Here is a 20,466-nt window from a genome sequence, read left to right on the forward strand (position 1 = left end):
GAGAAAATTTTATTTTTCACAGTAGAGCCAGTTTTAATATTCATATTATAAATTCTCTGTGAACACACAAACAAAATTTAACTTGGAATACAGGTAGCCATGTATAATCTTTTTTTTTTAATCGAAGTATAGTTGATTTACAATATTGTGTTTCAGATGTACAGCACAGCGATTTGGAAATATATGTATGTGTATATTTTTTTCAAGTCTTTTCCATTGAATATAAGTTCCCTGTGCTATGCAGTAAATCCTTGTTGTTTATTCTATATATGGTAGTGTGTATCTGTTAAACCCATACTCCTAATTTATCCCTCCCCCCTCCCCTTTGGTAACCATAAGTTTGTTTTCTACATGAGTCTGTTTCTGTTCTGTAAATAAGTTCATTTGTACTATTTCTTAAATTCCACATATAAGAGATATATAATATTTGTCTTTCTCTGTCTGACTTCATTTAGTATGATAATCTCTGTGTTCATCCATGTTGCTGCAAATGGCATTATTTCATTCTTTTTTATGGCTGAGTAATATTCCTGTGTGTGTGTGGTGTGTGTATACACACACACCACACACACACACCACATCTTCTTTATCCATTCATCTGTTGATGGACAACATCATGAAGTTTTAAGTGCAAATACCCAATCTATTTAAATGGGGAATATATGTTTTTTAAAGACTGGAGTTATCACTCGATTTTAGGGTCCACTGTCTTAGGTGTCTTGGAAATCATAACAAAAACTTGTCTGGTGAGTTTAGATCTTGGCATAGGAAAGTGGATAGTCATGAGGACTGCTTCATACCACAGGAAAACTGAAGTACCCCTCTGGTGATAATAACAGTATTAACAACTTATTGGTACAGCTGCCATCTTCCTAGAGAAAGCTGGATAAAAGCTGAAGTTCTTACAATCCAGTTTCCCTTTTTAGATCCTCCATGAAGACCCTCATCCTTCTTTTGGCTTTTGTTACCAGACCATCCTGCTACAGTAGAACTGACCGTAGTCTTAACTTTCTTTAGTTACTTTCCAGGCCTGAAGATATCATTCCATTCAGTTCAGCAGCTAATTAGTGAATGCTTAATGTGTTTTTCAAACAGGACTACAAAAAGGAATAAGCCTTGGTTCCTACCCTCATGGGGCTCAAACTTTAACGAAAAGACATTAACATATAAACAACTAATTATAACCCAGTGTTACAAGTGCTCTGAGGGCACAGAGGTGAATGACTGATTCTGTCGGAGGGAATGGGGAGACCTTCACCAAGGGAGGTGAACATAAAGGCTGAACAGGAGTTTTCCAGGCTGAGAGAGGGCAGCGTAAGCATGAGCCTTGCAGACTGTTGGGGCAGTGAGTTACGTGTGGCCAGAGCACAGGAGGAAGAGAACAAGAGAGTAGTGGAATGGTAGGTGGAGACCGCTGTTTAAAGGGCTTTACGTGTCAGACAGAGGCGTTTGGATGGTATCTTATAAGCAGTTGAACAGTGAAGGCTTTGTGAGGAAGAGAAGATTTAGCAAAATAATTGTAAGCAGGGAGCTAAAGCCATGGAGATTGGTAGAAGGATAGTGCAACAGTTCATTGAATCATGGCCAGGTTCTTAACTAAGGATCTCTTAGGCAAGTGAAGAAGGGATAGCGAAATGGGAAGTCGCTGGCTGAATGAGGCCAGGGGAGATGGGAGAGAGAGGAATTGGGTGGTATGAAATTTCTTATCAGGGAACTGGGAAATGGTCATTAAACAATATCAACGACAACGTAGCACACACACGAAAAGCTACCGATCGGCCAAGGTCAATGGATAGAGAAAAAGAACTATGTATTGCGCATACTGAGTTCTGTTTGCCCAAGGAGATTCAAGTGGAAATTTCCCATATTGATTTTATGTATTCACTTTCCAAAAAGGATATAAGGAAAAAAAAAAAAAAACATAGCAGTAAGATTCCTGTAGTAGAAATAGTAAATCAGTGAACACAGTGGGGACTAGCTTAGTTGATATAATTGAGCTTCAAATTTAGTTTGAGGTTCCCTGCAGGCAGGGGGAATAAGAGGAAACTGATTTGTCTGAACCTCTCAATATTGGATGAAAGAAGCGTGAAACTTTCTAAGGAAACAGCATAGTTTTCCTGGTTCTAAATAACAGTAACAGCAAAAAACAAATAGCTGTCATTTGAGTGCTTGCTGTGGACCAAAACTGTTCTGAGTATACGTAACATCCTACTCAATCCCCACAACCACCCTATGAAGGAGAGGCTGTCTCCCAAATAAAGACTCCATGACACAGAGTATGAAGGACACGCCACACGGCTAGCAAGGAATAGGGCCTGGATTCAATCCCAGGCATTCCTGGACTCTTAAACGTGTTAAAGCTTGGTGTGATTACTGGCTAGTCTCTTTATCAGTATTTTTATAACAAAGACTGAAGGAAATTTTATGTGGCTGCTTCCAGTAGCCTTTGATCATCGTGGAAAGCTTGCCATTAAAGACCAAAGAAATGATGACAGTTCTCCATGGATAAAGGTCACTAGTGCCCAAAATGTGTTCTATAGAAGTACCTCTAAGATGCTCTAAAGAGACTGATTCTAAGGACAGAGAAAACTTTGGAAGTGCTTGTACTGGAAAGTGTTGATTAATTTGCGTTTGCATTGAAGAGTCCAGAAGTAAAGAAACGTGATTAGCTTTGTTTAACCCAACGTTGGTTACACATACTTGACCTCAGCCCGGTCGTAGTGTTCTGTGGATCTCACTTTGGTAAGAAATACAGGTCTGTACCAATGTCTCTGAAAATGAAACCTGGATTTTTCTCACAAAGGTAACTTCTGATTTTCTCCAGTAGTAAAGCCCTACAACCCCAGAGACCAAAATGATTTAGTCTGGAAAATTCAAAGATAGGTATTAAATCATCTCCCGTAAGAGTAGATAATTCTATGAGGTCTTTTTGTGGAACATCCCACTGTGAGTGGCCTGGCTTTCCAATCATACCACAAAAAAGCATTTCCACCAATAACTTGACGAAATTAATTTGCTATATGGAGCTCTTAATTGTTGTTAACTGACTGATTGAATTTCGATGGATGTCTACCAAAGACAGGAACTTTTGCTTCTGTAACAATTACTGTTGGATTATGCGTCCTAAGTTGTTAGATGCGAAGGCCAGTTGTTACTTGAGGCCTCTCGTGGGTTGTGATGTAGAAGTGTGTTACCAACACATGGGAAGATATTAGCAGGAATGCAGGTGTAACAGTCATCTCAATGACAGATTACGCTATACATTTTGAAGATGTGTAGCTAGTGTATGGTCCTGTGAAATGCTACTTGAGGAAGCTGATTCCTTTTCTGGCACTGAAATGTTAGACGAAGGATCAGTGATGAATCTCTCAACCTTGAGTGGCTTGGTACTTAGCAAGTGTGAGTTCACAGAACCCATGGCTAACGGACACACCCAGGAGACTGTTGAAAAGACAGGTCTGGAGTCTAGAAGAGAAGCCTTGACTGAGGAGTAATGGGTTGGGGAGGTCGGGTCGTGGGTGTAGAGGAGGTGGAAGCCTAGGGAGAGGACAGGGTCCTCTTAGGAAGAGAACACACGTGAAAAGAAGAGCGAGGACCTCCTGGTGTACTTGATTGTAATTGGCTATGCCCAGCTCTCCACCAGTAGCCCAGATAGAAATGGTTTCCTGGTTTGTATTACTTATGTAAATGGATGACTTCTCAGATGACCAAACCCTTTTTTTTTTTTCCTGCTATGTGGATAATTAAAGTTGACCTTTGTCTGTATCTCCAAATTCTGGGTTACCTTTTGGTACCACTCCGTCTGCTATCTACAATTTATAAGTAAACCCATATGATCCTTTCCCTGTAATTTTCTAGTAAACCAAAGTGATCATTTCAAAGATAGAAATAACCTATATTCTTAGCTTAAACAATGAGCATAATTCCCAGTCCTTTTGCATTAGTGTAAGGTTTGTCACCATGGAACTGAACGATATCCCACACACTAGAAGGTGAAGCTCTTGAAGGGTAAGGGACTGCGTCTCACATATGTTTCCGTCTGTAGTGCTGGTGTAGACTTTACATGTGGATTCAATTAATGGATAAATGTCCTTTGGAGTTTTCTAGTTCCCTGCCAGACTTCTTGGCTGGTTTTTCTACATCTGTGACTCCATTTCTGTTTTGTAAGTAGGTTCATTTGTATCATTTATTTCAGATTCCGTATCTAAGCGATATCATATGGTATTTGTCTTTCTCTGTCCCACTCGCTTCACTCTGCATGACAGACTCTAGGTCCATCCATGTCTCTACAAATGACCCAATTTCATTTCTTTTTATGGCTGAGTAATATTGCATTGTATATAAGTACCACATCTTTTTTTATCCATTCATCCGTCGACGTACATTTAGGTTGCTTCCGTGTCTTGGCTATTGTAAATAGTGCTGCTATGAACATTAGGGTGCATGTATCTTTTTGAAGTATGGTTTTCTCTGGGTATATGCCCAGGAGAGGGACTGCTTTGGATCATATGGCACTTCTATTTGTAGTTTTTTAAGGAACCTCCATACTGTTCTCCATAATGGCTGCACCTATTTACATTCCCACCCACAATGTAGAAGGGTTCCCTTTTCTCCACACCCTCTCCAGCATTTATTGTTTATGGAGTTTTTAATGATGGCCATTCTGACTGGTGTGAGGCAGTACCTCATCGTAGTTTTGACTTGCATTTCCCTGATAATTGGTGATGTTGAGCATCTTTTCATGTGCTTCTTGGCCATCTGTATGTCTTCTTTGGAGAAATGTCTGTTTAGAACTTCTGCCCATTTTTTGATTGGGTTGTTTGTTTTTTTTGACATAGAGCTGCATGAGCTGTTGGTATATTTTGGAGATTAATCCCTTGTTGGTCGCTTTGTTTGCAAATATTTTCTCCCAGTCTGTGCGTTGTCTTTTGTATCATTTTCCACTGGACTGAAAACACTGAAGTTGTTTAGGTTAACCCAGACTTGAACATTTCCTGGGCTTATTTTGGGGCTCTCTTTTAAATTCGTTGTCTGAAAATACTGAGAAGTGTCTGCATACATAATTCTGCAGCCATGTACACACCGTCTTTCTCTTATGTACATGGGTTAAACTTGATTCCTCCACAGTAGGAGAGAGCATTAGAAAATTATTGACTTCATTGGGGAAATAATCTTTTGTGCTGTGAGAAATAATATTTTGAATTTAGAACTTATTTTTTTATAAGAGCTTTATCAAGATATAATTCACATACCATAAAATTAACCCATTTAAAGTGTAAGTGTCACTGGTCATTAGCATATTCACAGAGCTGTGCGACCATCGTCACATAAGCAATTTTAGAACAATTTCCTCACCCCAAAAAGAAACCCCCCTACCCATTTTCAGTCGCTCTCCATTTCTTCCAAAACAACCGCACCCCAGCCCTAGACGGTCACTAATCTTCTTTGTTTATATGGATTGGCTTATTCTGGACATTTCATGTAAATGGAATAACACAATACATGGTCTTCTGTAACTGGCTTCTGTCACGTAGCATAATATTTTAAAGGGACACCTATGTTGTAGCATGTATTAGCACTTCATTCTTTTTGATGACTGAATGATATTCTATGGTACAGAAATAGCACATTGTAAAACATTCATGCGGCGGTTGATGGACATTTGAGTTTGTTTTCACTTAACGGCTATTATGGATAGTTCTGCCCTGAACATTTGTGCACGAGTACCGGCACTTACTTTAAAGAAATGACTCTGTAGTTTCTGTCATCGTAATAGAGGAGACCGTAGGATCAAATAGGGCAAGAGTGTATAGCAGTGCATGCCAGGGAGTGAAAAATAGGCCATCAAGATAAATTTACTGGGAGAATTTAAAGCCAAGTCTTAACTACTGGTGAGGGATTCAAGCCAGGACACACAAAGCCTAAAATTACGATTCTCCTCGAGACTGTTACAGCTTTTTGCTGACCACAAACAATGAAAGTGTAATATTTTACTGTATTTGCCTGAAAATTGAAACACACTTTTCCCAATGGTACTGTTCCTGGAGACTAGACTTCCTCACTTCTAAAACCTTTCCAATCCTAGTCTGCTTTTTGTATGGTTAAGAGTAGTCACGATCATATTTGTCTTGGGTTTGGTTTGTCTGCTTTATTTCCAGGTATCACAGGATTTTTTTTAATGAATTCTTCTCTTCTTGTGTTGAACTTTTGAGTAATACATTTATTCTTGGACAATAATGTGTTAGTCCTTGATCAGGAATTTGTGAAAAAATATCTCACTCATTGAAGATTAAAAAAAACAAACTAAAGCCCATTAATACTGTCAGGTTCTGTCTCATGGAGCTCAAGCAAGATATAGATCACTATGTCAAGGGCAAATCCTGAGAATAGAGTATATCTAAGTACATTAACCCTGTAGACTTGGTCTGAACAGTTTATTACAGCAGTAATCTATGGACAAAATTTTACCATTCTGTCACATGCCCAGCAGATTTGGTGAAATCTAAGGAAATCTCATCCTAGTGATCTTAGCTCAGTGATTTCATTTTGCCCAGATGCTCAGCTGTGATACACTTTACTGTAGCACAGATGATGGAAAATATACAACAATTCCCAGATTCTGCGGTAGCTACAATCATGACTGGGGAGCGGGGGGCAAGAATTAAAGAGAGCAAACGAATCCGTTTCTAAGCGCTCACGCTCTCTCTTTCTCCCCCCCGCCCAGACAATTTAAGTGCTTTCCTTTGGTAAGAAGCTTTCAGCACACCTGAGGTTCCAAATCCAAAGAGTACACAATATATACAGAAAGAAGTCATAATAATTATGAACACTTAGACTGGGCTGGGTCTGGTTCTAACAAAGTTGTACGTAGAGAACGTAGACTGCACTGGCTCACCAAACCTCCTGGTGGGATGAGTGCTTAGGTCAGTTGGCCAGCCTCAGCAGCTGGCAAAGCCTGGCTGTGAATCAAGGTCTCTCTAACTCCAGAACCGTGCTCTCAAACCCTGTTCCAATTCCCACCTCAGCCATGGGTGATAAAAGGCACCAAAAAGGCAACGTGTCCAAAAAAAATTACCTTATTTTTCTTTAGTTGCTTCAACATCGCTTTTTAAAAATAAGGTTATTTATTTATTTATTGTCATTATTTGGCTGCCTTGGGTCTTTGTTGCTGCGTGTGGGCTTTCTCTAGTTGGGGCGAGCGGGGGCTACTCTGTTGTGGTGGCTTCTCTTGCTGTGGAGCACCGGCTCTAGGCACGCAGGCTTCAGTAGTTGTGGTGCAACGGCTTCGTTGCTCCGCCACATGTGGAATCTTTCCAGGCTGGGATCGAACCTGTGTCCCCTGCATTGGCAGGCAGATTCTCAATCACTGCACCACCAGGGAAGTCCCGCTTCAACATCACTTTAAAATGCAGATATCACTGCAAGAAATGGTACATTATTATAAAATCCCAGTAAGGTTTATTCAGTAGGAAAGGGGTTGGAAACTAAGAGCTCTACACGCATTACAAGGGGACACTGTTAAGAGAAGAGGATTAGAAACAAGAGCCCGGGGGTTCCTGCCATTTTTACTGTTTTGCTTAAGGCAGACCTAAAATATGCCTATTTTTACTTCCCACCCTGTGAGCGGCTCCATAATTAACACTGGTAGTGCCAAGGCATATTAATGTCTCTTTCCATCTAGTTTAGGGGTATTTTTGACTTTGTGTTTGATAAAATTTTACAGTATAGCTTTAAATATTTTAATTATAATTGAAAAAGGCTCTGTGCAATTTCCAGTTTTTAAAATACCTCACGCCTGCGAAATCTGTCTTTCCCTTTTTTTTTTTTAGAAACTGCTAATTTGCTAGATTTATAGTTGCTGTAATAGTTCTGTGTGATTTACTACATTTGCCTGAATCCAGATTGGTGGATATGATTTAGCTGCTTTTAACACTCTATGAGGGTAAAGCTAGATTTCTCTGGGCCTAATCTTTTTAGATGCAGACCTTTGTAGTTGTTCCCACTTTATGAAATGGATTCTGTGTGTGCTCATGCTTTGATATACAGTTTAATGTATAAGACTTGTTAAGACAGTGATCATTGGAAAGGGATCTTCAAACAATTATATAAGTACACACAGTACGGAAGTTCCATTTAAAGAGTACGTGACCTACATTGAAAACACTTGGTTGACATCAGTAAATTAATAGAAATTACACAAAGATGGTTGTCATGTTCTTTATTATAACTAGCATGTAGCTTGTTATGATTGCTAGAGGGACCAGGTGCTTTCATGTTTTCAGCAGGTAGATGTAAGGCCAATTTGATTTCTCTCTCTCTCTCTCTTTTTTTTTTTTTTTTTTGTTGTTTCTTACATCCATTAGCTAGTTAGGAAAAAACTTTTAATGTAAATTTGTATCTGGACAGCCACATTTATACACGATAACATAAAATTAATCAGATACAGCTCATAGTTGTAGAATGGAGGGATTTTTTTAAGCTCTATGGAGAATAAGAAATTAATAATGGATGGGAGACTTTTTTTTTTTTTTTTTTTTTTTAGCAAGACTGGCTGCAGGAAGAAATCGTGGTGACAGAAACCATGTGAAGTGAATTTGAATTAGTGTTCTTTAGGGAGCTACCAGAGACATATAATTTACAAGATAATCAAGAACCTAAACAGATTCTCTCTCTGTGGAGTCATTGTCTGATCCCTGACATATATTCATCTATATTGAAATGACTCCACAAATACCATCTAACAATTAGAGAATCCATAGGGGTGAAACGTACATGTATAACTTCAAGAGAAGCAAACTGATATATCGGTAACAAACAATATAAATTGACAGCCAACTGTTAAAATGAGCAGATTGTGTACTTGTGGTTAAGGTTTAAAATGAAACACCTTGGGACAGTGGTGTCTCACTGATCTTTTATGGGAATGATATCCCCTACGTGCTTTATAAATACCACGTCCGGAAGAAATCCAGCATTATGATGTACTTTAAAAGGTACTGGCATAGAAGTTTCTAAATTTAAGAAAATGACTTAGTTCATAAGGGCCAACTGGCTTCGTATCCCAACCCCTAACACTGCTCTGTAACCATGACCACATTTATTAGGAAATGTTTAGTGAAAGTTATCTCTAACTCAACTCTTATTTTAAAAAAGATTTTTTTTAAATTAATTTTATTTTTATTTATTTTTGGCTGCGTTGGGTCTTCGTTGCTGCGCGCGGGCTTTCTCTAGTCGCGGCGAGCGGGGGCTACCCTTCGTTGCGGTGCCCGGGCTTCTCATTGCGGTGGCTTCTCTTGTTGCGGAGCACGGGCTCTAGGTGCATGGGCTTCAGTAGTTGCAGCACCCGGGCTCAGTAGCTGTGGCTCGCGGGCTCTAGAGCACACCTCAGTCGTTGTGACGCACGGGCTTAGTTGCTCCGTGGCACGTGGGCTCTTCCCGGACCAGGGCTCAAACCTGTGTCCCCTGCAATGGCAGGTGGATTCTTAACCACTCTGTCACCAGGGAAGCCCTAATTCAACTCTTTGAACATCAGTTTTTCTTGGTCATCTTCATCAAAATTTAGAAATACCTGTAAAAGAGAATTTAGACTCAAGTCAAAGAACTTTGTATTTTACTTGGTTTCTGGCCAAGATACCTCCTTTTGAGCTATTTCGGGTGCTCTTTCTGGCTTATCGAACCTTTGGCGTGACAGCTTGTCCTGCCTCAGAGCTTCAGGCAGAAAACGATTCCCTCAAAATAAATAGGTTTGCTATTGAGCTCAATAGAAGTTTTATGTATGCCACATATTTGTTTAGGGGAGGTCACTTGTTTGGTCCACTGAACCCTGTTCTGGTAAATTTAGATTTGAACGAGTACTGTGGGAACTTTGACCTTACATTTATAAAATCAACATGTGCTGGTAGGCTTCTGATTAAGATAATGTTCGCTTTTGCTTTAAGGCATCTTCTTCTCCTACCATTTGTGCAGTGGTAGGTAATACATGGAGTGAAAAAAATTAAAAAGCCATAGCTGGGCTTGAAAACAAGATGAACATTTCTGTGGACCAGAAATCGGGGGTTGGGGGGAGGGGGAGTGCAGGACGTGTTGAGCAGCGTATGGGGCTCACACGCTGGTCAGTGGACTTTCAAACTCCTGTTGGAATAACAGGAATTAAAATTCTCCTCACCAGTTCAGGGCTCAGAGCCAGATTTGAAATCAGGGTTCTGCCAGAACACACCTGGAGAGAGACAGACACATACTCACTTGTATTTGAAAGGAAGATGAAAAAGAGAACAATTTGGACTGCAGCAGGGGACTGACTACAGCTTATATGTAGCCATGGACCTAATGCATAGAACCTAGGGAAGAAGTGAGAAGTATGGCTGAGAAGGGGAGCATCACAGCCTTGAAGGCGGGACCTGAACCATGCTGCCTGGTGATGAAATCAGCAATAATTGCAATCATATCACTCGATGTAGGAGCTTCAAAGTACCAATATAAGATCTAGCCCTAGACTAGAGGCCCTGAGACCCTGCTGCCTGAGCGGAGACGGCCATAAAACCACTTGACAGAGAACAGCCGGTTCAGAAGGAGAGAGAAAGAGACACGAAATACAGCAGAAAACACACCCCATCCCTTTCAAAATGTCGCCAAACCCAAATCCAAAACACACGCGGACTTGAGATAGCCCCTGCAAAGTGACCATCAAGTGACGGATTAAGCCTAGACGAAAATAAAAGGGTAAAACAGTACAACAAAGATCGCAAGTACATTTAAGATGCTCAAAGACATAAGTAAGGAAACACCATTTATTAAAATAATAAATTAAGAAACAGAAATGGATGAAGAACAGATGGGTCTGAAAAAGACGTCTTTGGAAATTAGCAACTGTCCTCGTTGACGCTACTGAACTCAATACACGGGTAAATTCTAGGCTGGACCCAGTCAGAGAAGATAAGGAATTGAAAAGATGATTCTGAGGACTTTACTATACACAGCGCTAAGAAAAACAGATAAATATAAATAAGCAATTAAAGAAAGATGGGAAATTGACCACAAGACTCTAAAATATGGCTAGTACAAGTTTCAGAAGAGAGAATGGAGGAAACGGCAGAGAAGTAATATTTGAAGCAATAAGAGCCGAGAATCTTCCAAAACTGAAGAATGATGTGGGTCTTCAAGGAAATGGTCTCCCGAGAGAAATTTCAAACATCTGGGAAGGCAAGAAAGGCCTATGTAGAGCAATTGGTATTCTTTACAGCTCAGCTTTGGGAAGCCCTGGCTGATTCAAATGAGCTTTTTCTGCATAAAAAACAGAAGTCCAGTGTCTTGTATGTATGAAACCATGGTTTCTGAGCAAGGGCACTTATAAGCAACTCAGTAAAGGAGAGCTCTGTGGAAAACTACACCCAGAGAAAGACGTCTCTGGAAAAGGTGGTCTCCTTCTCAGTACCTTTGTGAAAAGTAAGTGGGAGGATAGTAATCGTTTGTTGTACTGTCCTGAAGTCCATGTCTAAAAACAATGTTTTCAAAAAGAACATCGTGGATGACCCACTCCAACAGAAAGAAAAGTCTTGAATAGGATTCCACATAAAAAGGTGTTATCAGCTGGGGCATTTCAATGAGGGTGGATTTTTTTTAGTGAACACTTCAAGGGAAAAAAAATAGAAGATAATTCCTATCAAATGAAACCTTGTGAACATTGGATGCTGCTTCAGGTTCACGGAAACATTTCGATGATTGTCAGTTAAGCGGCCAGAAATTGGATTTAATTAATGTGAACTACTTACGGTAGTTCACACCCAGAGGACCTATGTGTAGAATCTGGCTGCGGGTAAACTCATTTTGATGAATTTCTTCTTATTACTGCTGTGTCAAAGCAGATGGCTGTGAAACAAACTGCACATATAACTCTCCTTGAAGATTGATGGCAGATAGGATTTCAATCAATACAGATAGGATACTATATTCCTGTAAATGAAAAAGATCATAGGTTAATTGTCCTGTATGACTTTAAACAAATTCCTAGGAAACTTGTAACGTTAGGTACGGGGTAGAGCTTTACACAAAGACAAACCAAAAAAAAAAAAAAAATAGATTGGACTGAAATAAAATCATCTTCGGTGCAGAGATCCAGCATTTTGAAACTCGGCATTTCGGAAGACGTGCCATCCCCGAGGGACAATGGGAAAACTCTTCTTGCCTGCTCACCACTTGCCTCTCACGTCTTTTCTCATAGATAGACATCTCCCATATTTGTGGATAGGATATTCTCTAACCCGATGAAATACCATCTGTGAACCGCAGAAATCTGTCATATTTTGGTATTCATCATAACTGGAAGAAAGATATCAAGAGTTCTGCTCATTTGCTGGGTATCAAATAACAGGTGTCCTCCGTTGGAATTGTATTCTCAGCAATTCTAAAGCAAGAAGGAAATCTATACCCCTATGTGTATTTATTAAAAAAGCATAAAAATAAGAAAAATGATGTAAGCATTCAACCTAAAAGCTAGAGGAAAAACACAGGAAGTTACAGAACATCGTTTTGGTTTCGTTTTCTTTATTTAATTTTGGCCGTGTCGGGTCTTCGTTGCTGCACGCGGGCTTTCTCTAGCTGCGGCGAGCAGGGGCTACTCTTCGTTGCGGTGTGCAGGCCTCTCATTGCGGTGGCTTCTTCTGTTGCGGAGCACAGGCTCTAGGCACGCAGGCTTCAGTAGTCACGGCACGTGGGCTCCAGATGCGCAGGCTCAGTAGTTGTGGCGCACGGGCCTAGTTGCTCCGCGGCATGTGGGGTCTTCCCGGACCAGGGCTCGAACCCGCGTCCCCTGCATCGGCAGGCGGACTCCTAACCACGACACCACCAGGGAAGTCCCAGAACATTGTTAATGGACATAAAAGGAGACTAGACTGACAGAAGAGCTTCACCATATTCCTGGATATGAAGACTCAATAACACGAAGTCAGCTCTTCCCATTTTAATCTATACAGTCAATGTAATTCAAACCCGGAATTTCAACAAGGATTTTCCTGAAATATGAAATCCTGACACTAAAATCACAGGGACGATCAGAGAGCTCTGAAGAGCCAAGAAAATTTTTAAGACAAAACCAAGCGGGAGTGAGATGGCCTCCACCAGACAGCAGTGTATTTCAAGCCACAGTGCAGAATCGCACAGGGACAGACAGATAAACTAACAGCAGAGACCAGAGAGCTCAGAAGCACACTTGTGTACTTATGGATGCTTGATGTATTATATAAATGCCATAGAAATCAGTGGAGGAAAGGTGGAGTCTGCAATGAATGGGGCTGGCTTAATAAGTTATCTATGTGGGGATGGTAAAATTAGCTTTTATGTTCACAGCAAACATAAAAGATTCTGGGTAAAGTCCTAACTGCGAAAAACAAAATTCTGAACTTTAAAATGTAGGTGTAAGGAAGATTTTCTTAAAACATGAAAAGCAGAAAACGTGGAGGAGCGTTTTGAAATTAAACACTGTTGTACGATAAGATGCCAAGAATAAAGTTAAAGATCAGCTATGCTGAGATATGTGTAGGAGATAATATCTGCTGTGCATATAACTGGCAAAGGATAAGCATCTCGAACATATCCAGAACGTGAGTAAGAGAAAGACAACCCAGTAGGGAAATGGGTAAGGAAACATGAAAAGCCAACTAACATAAAACAAGTTCAGCCTTGGGGAATTCCCTGGCGGTCCAGTGGTTAGGGCTCTGCGCGTTCACTGCCAAGGGCGCGGGTTCGATCCCTGCTCAGGGAACTAAGATCCCACAAGGCACGCGGTACGGCCAAAACAGAAAAAGGTCAGCCTCACCGGGAGTCAGAGATGTGCTCATTAAAGTATACCCATCAAGCAAAACTTAAATGTTTGGTAACACCAAGTATTTGATGAAGATGTGACCAAATGGAAAATCTCACTCACTAGTGGTGGGAGAGTAAATTGGTATACAGGCTCTTAGGAGAGCAGTTTGGTGATCTGTAGCAATGTTGAAGATGTTGCTAGAACCCAACAATTTTGCATCTACATATATACTGTGAAGAATCTCTTAGACAGGTAGACAGAAGTTCATTGCGTCACTGTTTGTAATGGTGACAAGTTGGAAACAACCTAAATGTTCATTGAGAGAAGAATGTTGTTGGCATATTCAAGCAGCAGAATAATACCTTACAGCCGTTAAAATCATGACCTATTATGTATCCACATGGATAAATCATACATCTCCAAAACGGTGTTGAAGGCAAAAAGCAACTCTTAGAATGGTATGTACATGCGTAAACAAAGTTCTTAAACATAAAGTTTAAGAACGTGCAAAATAATGCTGTTAGATTGAATCACGTGAAATGGCCATGTATGTAGGGTAAAACAAGCCGAATCTCTGCAAGCCAGTATTTGTGGATGCATTCGTGGTAATGATGGACGTGGAACTCAGGATGGCATTATCTCCTTGGGGGGGGGCATTGGTGAGCGGGGAACTGTTATCACAGTAAGGAGAATCTGGGGGGAAGCTTCAGCTGTAGCTGTCATATTTTATTTCTTCAAAGAAATTTGAAGACAATATGGCAAATGTTAAATTTATTGAAGCGCTGTGGTGGGTACATGGGTACACGCTTACTGTGTTCTTACACGGTGCTGTTGAAAATATTTGATGATTTTTTTTTTAAGCAAACCAAAGTGTTGATAGAGGTATAAGAATTATAGTCTCATGACAGTATAAGGAACTATTTACAAAATGATTAACTCCTTTGCTGCTTAATTATGTAAACGTAGCACTCATAAGGCTTTGAGTATAGAAGATTGAAAAGCATCTCCCCTCACATATTCCGGGCAGACGCTTCAAATCTCAGTTGTTTTTTTTTTTTTTAGCATCGCGAAAATCGTCGTCATAAAAACCATTCATTAAGTGCCTCCCTTTTGCTTGCTCTTGTGTTTGGTGGTGGTCAGATGTATCTCTCTGCCATTTTATAAGAAATCTGGTGACGATATTCAATTTTCTTGTTGTTTTTTTTCTTTTCCACTTCTTTGATGCCGAACAGGAATCTGCAAGCAGAATATGATCGTCTCAAGCAGCAGCATGAACATAAAGGCCTATCCCCACTGCCGTCCCCTCCTGAAATGATGCCCACCTCTCCCCAGAGTCCCCGGGATGCTGAGCTCATTGCTGAGGCCAAGCTACTGCGTCAACACAAAGGCCGCCTCGAAGCCAGGATGCAGATCCTGGAAGACCACAATAAGCAGCTGGAGTCACAGTTACACAGGCTAAGGCAGCTGCTGGAGCAAGTGAGAGCCACCTCTCTCTAACATGGCATATGTAGAAGCAGTCATTTCCCCTCTTCAGACCCAAAACTAGAACTCCGAGTCCTTTTCCGAACTGTAACAAGCATTGACTTGTTCATTACTTGGTATGTGCCTAGCAAAGTGCTAGCTATCAAGGGATATAAGAGGAGGAGGAAAAACTAGCATGTCATTTTATAGCAGTTCCAGATTGTTTCCTACAAAAACGTCTTTCATTTGACTGATTTAAAATTCATCTTGGGGGAAAAAAAAAATACTGAAAGGTTTCTACTAGTTATCTCGAAGTGAAAATTTTACCCCTTGAAGTGGAACTCTCTTTTTTTTTTTTTTTTTTTTTCAATTAGTCTTATTTTCTGGTATGCCTTTGGGGGTTTTCTTTTGCCAATCCCTAAAACATACGTTTTTTAAGTCTCCACTGAAAATGTAGCAGGATATTGCATTGGGGGAGGCCCTACCTGCACACAGTCCTGGCTTTCTGGGGATTTTAAATTTTGAGATATGTTCTCTCCATCCTGTTCCTTAGTACTTCACAAAAATAAGAATTCTCCACTACATTTTTGTGCTCTCACATGATTTCACCATTCTCACATGACCTTCTAAATCTTTCAGTTATTTAGGCTAATGATTTTCTATATCTTATTCCACCGTAGCTGTAATGGTTTTCAAACTCAGAAGGGGGTACAATTCATGTACACAGACAGTATCCATGGATCTATCTTATCAACAGCGAAATTTCCCAAATTTAACCGTCTTTGCGAGGTTTCTAAGTAGGAAAAGTCGTAATTTCTGAGTCTTGAGCGTCTGTAATAGGTATGTATTTGTTTGAGTGTTTGTTTGTTGTGAAAAATAATTCTCTTTTCTTTTGAATGCCTCAGCCCCAGGCAGAGGCCAAGGTGAATGGTACAACGGTGTCCTCTCCTTCGACGTCTCTTCAGAGGTCAGACAGCAGCCAGCCTATGCTGCTCCGGGTGGTTGGCAGTCAGACTTCAGAATCCATGGGTAAGTGTCTGTCTTAGCTACGCCTGGATTTTGTTCTCTCTTAAGGCCTGGAAATGGTGAACCGTCTGCTCAGAGGTTTAACTCATGCGCTAAAGTATTTAATATCGGTTCTGGACAAGGGATTGTCATAAATGCCTTTGGGGTACGAAGACGAAAGACGTAGTCTTGGCCCGCAAAGGACTGGCTATTCAGTTAGTCAGAACAAGGCAACGTGGTAGTAAAGTTTCATTCATTTCGGAGATCAGAGAAGGCTTTTCGACGAATTGATATTTGTGAAGGCTTTTGAAGGATGGAGTAGGAACTGAGCATATGTTGAAGAAGGTAGAGCATAACTGGTGATGTAGAGATGAGGGCCTCAGGCCAAGGGCATGAAGGAGCCAATGGTCCAGTGAGATAGGGTCCAAGCAGGAGGGGGGTGGGGGGAGGGAGGAAGGCTGGGGTCACACTAGAGTGACGTGAAGATGGGGCAGAGGTGTGTCGTCGGTGTCAGGGAGCCACTGAAAAGCATTTAGCAGGTGAGAAGTAGCTAAAACGATGTACTCCGGCAGTTTTTTTTTATCTGCCCCAAAGTTAGTCTTTTGAAAGACTAGTTAGGAGGCAATGACAAAGGCCAAGTTATGGGACTTGGTTGAAAAACTGGAAAATGTAAGGAAAGGCAGTCACGGGAGAGGATTTGGTTGGAAGAAGATAGGGATCCTTTTGAATGTGGAAACACTGTGTTTGTTCTAGGAGGTGGTCAAAGGACAGTGTGGAGAGATTTGAGCGTGACCTCCACAGAATTGAGAGCTGAAAGGGGTGAGATATGAGAAATGTGTAACAAAGGTGCCTGGCTACCGTGCTTCGGGGAAGCCCTCCATTTGGGTGATGGGGTAGTGAAGGAGTGGGGAGTAGTGTTGGAAAGGTTACCGAAGAGGGATTACTGAATAATAGCCTCCATTCAAAAGGAACAGCAAGACCAAAAAACGAAGCAGGCAACTCTCCAGGACGTACAAATATGAAATTTACGATGGGTAGCTTCCGCACAGGGTAGGATCAGGTGGACGGGGATCCCGAAACATTCGCAGCTGCACCCCCTGCCGCCGAAAGCGGTACAGGGGGACTTAAAGGGGCCAAAGCATGTATGCACGGAGGGACACTGCGGCTCTGTCCTCCCCTCTGGGCGGGGTGGGGGGGGGGGGTCTCATGATCATTAACCATCTGGGTCAGCAAAAGGCATTCTTCCAGTTTTCGTATCAGATGAAGGCGCGGGTAAAAAGCTGATAGGGAACTTGTCTGGCTTGGGCACAGTCCTCGCGAGCAGGCTGCAGCTCAGTCACGCGGAAAGGGGAGGGAGGAGGCACGCCTGCGTGCCCGAGACGGAGCTGACAAAATGGAGTCGGTGTGGTTCAGCCACACAAGCAGGCATCGGTTTCGGGAAGACGATGAGTGCATCAGGTCAAAATGCTGAGAAGGGCTCAATGGAAATGAAAAAGTACAGCTCAGTGGATCACTGTACGTGCATTAGCTGAAACTGCTTCCTCAGAAGTGGCTGAGCAAAGGGAAGAGATGTCTGTCTGTCTTTTCAGTGAAATAGAAAGTCAGGTCGTCTTGAAAATGAGTGTGGCTTGAGGAAAGTAAAGACCCTTTTGGAACATTATCGAGTGACACTGAGGGCGGAGACAAAAAGTTTTTTGTAGACGAAATGGTCGGCCGGGTCTGGAGTTCTTCTTCAGTAGGTCTTCTCTGCCTAGGACGGGGTTCCAAGACAACTGGAGCTCACGAGGCAAATAAAAGGTCAAAACCAGGAAAGCATTTTGCAGGGGTAATGAATCTATTGTTAAAAGGACCATGACAGGTGGTTGCCAGCCATCCGCTTACTGGTTTTTCTTGTTGTGCTAGGCTAGACAATAGGGGGTTTTATGAAGGCCACAAATACTTGCTCTGTCCCCCTCCTCTCCTCTCGGGAGGTCCAGCATGAGTCACCGCAGGCTCTATGCTTTCTTTTTCCTGGGTCCTAAACTGGGTTTACTCGACCCTCTGACCTCACACAGAAAGGAAGAGACCTGTGACTCCTTGATTCACACCTAAAGCTCTGTCGTCCGGTCCCGTGGTGTGTCGAAGAATTCATTTTATACTTAGGATCTTCTGTGAGAGTAGAATGTAGAGAGGTGAAGTGCCTAATCCAAATTGATGGGACCAAAAGGAAAGGCAGGAGTGCATTTTTATGGTGGAGGATTGGGGACCATGGTCAGGGAAATTCACAAGTTGGACATCATGGAAAGTAAAACACTTTCCAGTGACACCTATGTCTAAGAGGTAGCCTCCCAGGGAAGCTGCTGCTGATTATACGTGGAGGTCATGGAGGGGCCAGGGTTGCTGGGAAAGGAGAAGAAGATTCCGCAAGATGTGGACGAGGTCACTGAGATTACAGAAATCAAAGCTCGTAGAAAAGCCAGCTTCCATTTCTTTTCTGAAGGAAGAGGAAATGTTCGGAGTTGTTTTCCCAGCTTTACCGCACCTCAGTGATTTAGGGCATCAGATGCTCTTTCTCCACATGGGATCTGAGTCGAGCTAATGGCCTGTTGGGACTGTGACAGCGCAGCATATGACAAAATATGATATGCCTTTGTGCAGTGTCTCGGAATTCCAAACATAACTGACTGAGTTCTAGTACCTCTGTTGTTAATGCCTACTGCAGGATTTTGCCTTTTGTTGAAGTAAGCAAAGCCTGTGAAACGAACTCACATATTTTAGTGGTGAGATTCAGAGCCCTGGGTGCTTAGAAGCATTAATCATTTAGGCCTGTCAACACTGGCAAAGAGGCAGCGTGCCTATGAAAGCGCCCAGATTAAAAAGTCCACATCAGGCCGTGGACCTGATGACTTGTGGAGCTGAGAGGATTGTGGCAGAACTGAATACAGCAACAGAAGTGCTTTCTCCAGTGACCAAGTTAGGCTAAGAGATGACTTGCCAATGTAAAATGGATAGGCTCTGTTGTTAAGAAGTTTGTTCTCGGAGGAAAAGACTGACTTTTTTTTTTCTTCACCCTAAAGAAGAAGAAAAAAAAAAGGACCGTCTTCTTGCACACAGGTGTTGAAATAAATGCAGTGTGTCTCTCTCTGTAAGTTGTGATAGGGCTGGGATTTGCTGAACCATTTTCTGCTAGAGAGGTGCATTCTTTTAATATATATAACCCCAAGTCTTTTTAAAGAGAAATATGGGTGAAGTCCTACTGGGTGATCTAATGAGTTGGAGTGTTTCCTCAAACCATGAAATACCACTGGTAAGCCTCTGGGTACCATACGTGCGTTCTGTACCTCTCTTAAAAGGGGACGATGTCCTACTGAAGCTCACATTCTGTTAGAAGTCTACCTTCCCACCAGCTTCTCTCAACTTCTTATTCTACCCAATGAATCATTCGTTTTTAAGAACATTTTCTATTTTACCTGTTCGTTTCAACAAAGTTGAAAGGTTCCTTAGCTTTTTATTTAGAACCATGTCAAACTTAGGGCAGAACTGCAGTTAATGCAACGTTTTGCCACCTTCGCTTTATTTATTTACAGTCACATCTATTTATGTTTCTATGTTAACAAACATCTTTGTATATCCTGCATAGGTATATGTGCCTGTATAGTTTTAATGATTCTGTTGCATACTTAGTAATACCTTCAGCATATCTTCCAAGGTGAAAGATATTCTCTTACATAATCACACTCGGGAAATGAACGGCGATACAGTACTATTATCTAATTTATTATCTAATTTAAATGGAACTAATATCCCCCATTCTGCCAATAACAGTCTTTCTAGCTTTTTGGTTTTTTTTCACTCAGGAGCCAGTGAAAGGTCATGCTTTGCATCTAGTTGCCATGTCTCTTTTTTTAACTCTCCTTTAGAACGCTTCCCTCGCCTCTTCAGATTTTTTTCATGAGACTCACATTTCAGAAGAGGTCAGGCCAGTCGTTTTGTAAAATGTTTCTCACTTTGCATTGCCTGCTTGTTTACTGATGATTGGATTCAGGCTAAGTATTTATGCCACATAACTGCATCGGTGCTGATGTGGCCCCTCAGCACACTGCTTCAAGGCTTTTCTCAAGATTGTCAGCCTAGACCTCTCTCCTGAGTGAGTGAGTATTTTCTGCATTAAACCAAAAAAAAAAACCCACAACAATCCAAAATTTGCGATCAACCTCCAGAAT

General features: G+C 41.4%; 1 protein-coding gene across 22 annotated transcripts in view; it reads left to right on the forward strand.

Moving 5' to 3' along the window:
• DMD (dystrophin) overlaps positions 1-20,466 on the forward strand; it is a 2,551,447-nt gene that overhangs the window by 2,503,739 nt on the left and 27,242 nt on the right. For all 22 annotated transcript variants that reach the window (XM_067023689.1, XM_067023685.1, XM_067023692.1 and 19 more), the window contains 2 exons: positions 15,031-15,274; positions 16,165-16,288. In XM_067023689.1, the coding sequence (XP_066879790.1) occupies positions 15,031-15,274; positions 16,165-16,288 (368 nt within the window). The remainder of the gene's footprint in view (positions 1-15,030; positions 15,275-16,164; positions 16,289-20,466) is intronic.

This window comes from Kogia breviceps, chromosome X, assembly GCF_026419965.1.
Source record: "Kogia breviceps isolate mKogBre1 chromosome X, mKogBre1 haplotype 1, whole genome shotgun sequence".
NCBI classification, from domain to species: Eukaryota; Metazoa; Chordata; class Mammalia; order Artiodactyla; family Physeteridae; genus Kogia; species Kogia breviceps.